Source organism: Strix uralensis, chromosome 4 (genome assembly GCF_047716275.1).
Source record: "Strix uralensis isolate ZFMK-TIS-50842 chromosome 4, bStrUra1, whole genome shotgun sequence".
Lineage (NCBI taxonomy): Eukaryota > Metazoa > Chordata > Aves > Strigiformes > Strigidae > Strix > Strix uralensis.
Window position 1 is genome coordinate 129,277,591 of NC_133975.1, and position 3,811 is coordinate 129,281,401.

General features: G+C 60.0%; 1 protein-coding gene across 2 annotated transcripts; it reads left to right on the top strand.

The window, feature by feature from the left end:
* Nucleotides 1-533: 533 nt before the first annotated feature.
* BMP4 (bone morphogenetic protein 4) lies at nt 534-3,552 on the top strand. 2 transcript variants are annotated; one of them, XM_074865264.1, is made up of 3 exons: nt 534-664; nt 1,169-1,545; nt 2,493-3,552. In XM_074865264.1, exons 2-3 carry the CDS (start codon nt 1,176-1,178, stop codon nt 3,332-3,334), a joined length of 1,212 nt encoding a protein of 403 aa, XP_074721365.1. In that variant the 5' UTR covers nt 534-664; nt 1,169-1,175; the 3' UTR covers nt 3,335-3,552. The 2 variants fall into 2 exon arrangements, with proteins under 2 accessions (XP_074721365.1, XP_074721364.1); XM_074865263.1 differs by having other exon boundaries at nt 554-660.
* Nucleotides 3,553-3,811: the final 259 nt, after the last annotated feature.

Below are 3,811 nucleotides of genomic sequence, written 5' to 3' on the forward strand. Positions count from 1 at the left end.
GCTCTGCCGCCGTCCCTTCCTCCATGCAGCTGCTTCTCCTTCCCAAGCGCTCCCTCCCTTCTCGTCAGGGAAGAGCCGCTTCCCCAGTTTCCCTTCAAGTTTCCCTTCCCAAACCGGCCTCTCGGCGGGTCCACCCGACCCCCGGTGCCCGCACCACCGGACGCTCCTCCCGCTCCCCCCCCTCCCGCGGCGGTGACACGGGGCGCTCCGGGGACACCCACGCTGCCACTCTCCCCCCCCCCCACCCCCCGCCGGTGGAGGGGGGCAGGAGGGGGCCCCGCGGGGATGCACCTGAGCGGGGGGAACCCCCTCCCAAGGCGGGAGAGGGGGGACCGCATCCTCCCCCCCCGCTTCCCCGTTCCCCGGAGCCTGGCGCTGGCGGCGGGGCGGGCCGGGGCGGCCCCCGCGGGGCCGGGCCGGGCCGGGGGGGGGTGTGGGGGGTGTGGGGGGGCGGGCCGGGCCGGGCCGGGCTGGCGGGGTGCGCGGCTCCACGTGACTGCGGGGCCGGGAGAAAACCGGGGCCGGCGGCGGCGGCGGCCGCACTGCGCCCGGGCGGCGATCGCGGGAGGCGCTCGGCAGCCGCTGCCCCGGGGCTTTCGGCGCGCTGGGTCCGGGCTGGCTCTCCAGAATCATGGACTGTGCTGATATGCCTTGCTTGCTGTCAGTGAGTACAGCCCTCTTCTTCCTCGGCTCCGCTCGTTACTTTTGGTTTTCATTACGCTGCTTTATTTTTAGGGTTTTTTGGGGGGTTTTGTTTGTTTGTTTGTTTTTTGTTGTTTGTTTTTTTTTTTTTTTTTTTTTTTTAAAAAACTTTAGTTGGTTCTTACCCCCCAGCCCCATCGCGGGGTCCGCCGCCGGGACGCGAACCCGCGGCTCCCACGGCTCGCCCCGAACCGGGCGCCCCTTCCCCGGTGGGGCGAGCGGGGCCGGGATGCGGCGGCCAGCCGCCTGCCCGTGGGGGCTACCGGGCGGCGAGCAACCCGGGGCGAGGGGCTAATCCCTGCCCGCCGGGGCGCGCCCGCTGCCGCTCGGGGGCCGCTCCGCATGTCTTTTTGCCATTTATTATTATTTTCAACTTTGTTCGGAAGAGGAGGAGGAGGAGGGGGGGGGTGTTTGCTTCTCATCCTGACTTTCCTTGTTGTTTGTTGTTGCGTTTTTTACACCCCAGAGACACCATGATTCCTGGTAACCGAATGCTGATGGTCATCCTACTATGCCAAGTCCTGCTAGGAGGTACTAACCATGCTAGCCTGATACCCGAGACCGGCAGGAAGAAAGTCGCAGAGCTTCAGGGACAAGCCGGATCCGGACGCCGCTCTGCCCAAAGCCATGAACTCTTGCGGGGTTTCGAAACAACTCTGCTGCAGATGTTCGGGCTGCGAAGACGGCCTCAGCCCAGCAAGTCAGCCGTCATTCCTAGTTACATGCTGGATCTCTATCGACTCCAGTCCGGAGAAGAGGAGGAAAACCTCCAGGAAATTAGCCTGCAGTACCCCGAGCGATCAACCAGCCGGGCAAACACCGTGAGGAGTTTCCACCATGAAGGTCAGTGATGGGAGGAGGTAAATTCCCAGCCCCTGATAGCGATCGGGATTTCCTTGCGTTTGGAAGCTCACATTTAGAAGCGGGACGTGCCTGGCCCTAAATTTATGGGAGGAAAACCACCCCCCCACCCCCCCCGCCCAGTCCTGCTGCGTGTGGGTGACAGGCGTGCTGCTCTGTATTTTTTCCAGCATCCTGTGCTTAACCCGAGCTTGACCATATTTTGAGGTGCTTTCACTTCTGTTGACAACAGCGAGTTTCCTTCGGGGTCACTCCCTGGGCTCGCGTGGATTTAATGGCTCTGGATCGGATGCGGGAGTAAAGTGAGGGCGGGATCTCGCCCCTGGTGTGTTTCTTTTGAACTATCAAAGCGATTGCTGCCTGGTTTTGCTCTTAAGAAAAAAAAAAAAATCCAAAAAAACCCCTACTCGAATTTAATACTTACAGCTGTGTGTTTATAAGGTTTATTCAATAGGCCCTTGTAATCTGATCCAAATGTTTCCTAGCGGATGTTTCTTTTCCAAAGTAAATCTGAATTATTAATCCAGCCGCATCATTACTGTGTTGGAATTTGCTGCTCTTTCCCCCCCCCTGCCCCCTGCGCCCCGTAACAAGGCACCTCTGTGCTCCGTGGCGCCGCACCTTGCCGGGGAGATGATTTTGGAGAGATTGGGGAGGCGGGAAAATGAAAGGGGAAAAGCTTCCCTGAAAGGGGAAGCGAGAGGGGAAGGGGTGACCGGGTCTGGGCGCAGGCGTGCGGAGGGCGAGTGAGCGGCGCTGGGCCGGGAGGGATGCGCGGGGGAGCGGAGAGGTGCCGGTGGCTGCCAGGCAGGTGAAGCGTGGCTGCGTGCTGTGGCTGTGCTGGGGAGGCTGTGGCTGGGTGTCGCGAGGCTGACGTGCTCTTGTTTGCTTTTTGTACCGCTTCCCCTCCCCGCCCTGCTCCCCTCCAGAGCACCTGGAGACCGTCCCGGGTCCCAGCGAGGCGCCCCGGATCCGCTTCGTCTTCAACCTCAGCAGCGTGCCGGAAAACGAGGTGATCTCCTCGGCGGAGCTGCGGCTGTACCGGGAGCAGGTGGAGGAGACGAGCGCGGCGTGGGAGAGGGGCTTCCACCGGATAAACATTTACGAAGTGATGAAGCCGCTGTCGGAGCGCGCTCAGGCCATTACGCGCCTGTTGGACACGCGGCTGGTGCACCACAACGTGACGCGCTGGGAGACCTTTGATGTGAGCCCGGCTGTGATCCGGTGGACCAAGGACAAGCAACCGAACCACGGGCTGGTGATCGAGGTGACCCACCTCCACCACGCACAGACTCATCAGGGCAAACACGTCAGGATTAGCCGATCTTTACCTCAAGGGCGCGGGGACTGGGCTCAGCTCAGGCCGCTCCTGGTCACTTTTGGGCACGACGGGCGAGGCCACGCGCTGACCCGTCGAGCCCGCCGGAGCCCCAAGCACCAGCGTTCACGCAAGAACAAAAAAAACTGCCGCCGCCATGCCCTCTATGTGGATTTCAGCGACGTGGGCTGGAACGACTGGATCGTGGCACCCCCGGGGTACCAGGCATTTTATTGCCACGGGGACTGTCCCTTCCCTCTGGCCGACCACCTCAACTCCACGAACCACGCCATCGTGCAGACGCTGGTGAACTCCGTGAACTCCAGCATCCCCAAGGCCTGCTGCGTGCCCACGGAGCTGAGCGCCATCTCCATGCTCTACCTGGATGAGTATGACAAGGTGGTCCTGAAAAACTACCAGGAGATGGTGGTGGAGGGGTGCGGGTGCCGCTGACCCCCTTCCCTGCCACCCTCTCCTCCCCTTCTCTCTCCCTCCCGTCCCACCCCAGAACTGCTTGCTATAGCTGGACTCTTCTCTAAACTAAACGTTCACCTTGACCTTATTTATGACTTTATGTGCAAATGTTTTTGACAATAATGATCATATATTTTGACAAAATATATTTATAACTACATATTAAAAGAAAAAAATAAAATGAGTCATTATTTTAAAGGTAAATGCATTTTGTGTCTCACCTCTCAGGGTGCTGCTGAGGCTGTGCTGGCTGGGAGTGCAGCAGGGAATATATCTTCTCTCCTTCTCACCTTCCCTTCCCCTGTCCCCCTTTTCCCCCTCCCCACCCTTTTTCCCCTTAAAGGCTTTGCAAATTTTAGTCTTTCTATTTCTCACCGAGGTACCGCGGATCCCCCTGGGCTGGGGCTGCGCCACGTGGGAGATGAGGGTCCCTGGAGATTAAGAGCTGCTTCTCCC

Coding starts and splice junctions, on each gene's coding strand:
- BMP4 (XM_074865263.1), top strand. CDS start 632: ATGGACTGTGCTGATATGCCTTGCTTGCT. Junction 661..1,168: donor GCTGATATGCCTTGCTTGCT/GTCAGTGAGTAC, acceptor TTTACACCCCAG/AGACACCATGATTCCTGGTA. Junction 1,546..2,492: donor GAGGAGTTTCCACCATGAAG/GTCAGTGATGGG, acceptor GCTCCCCTCCAG/AGCACCTGGAGACCGTCCCG.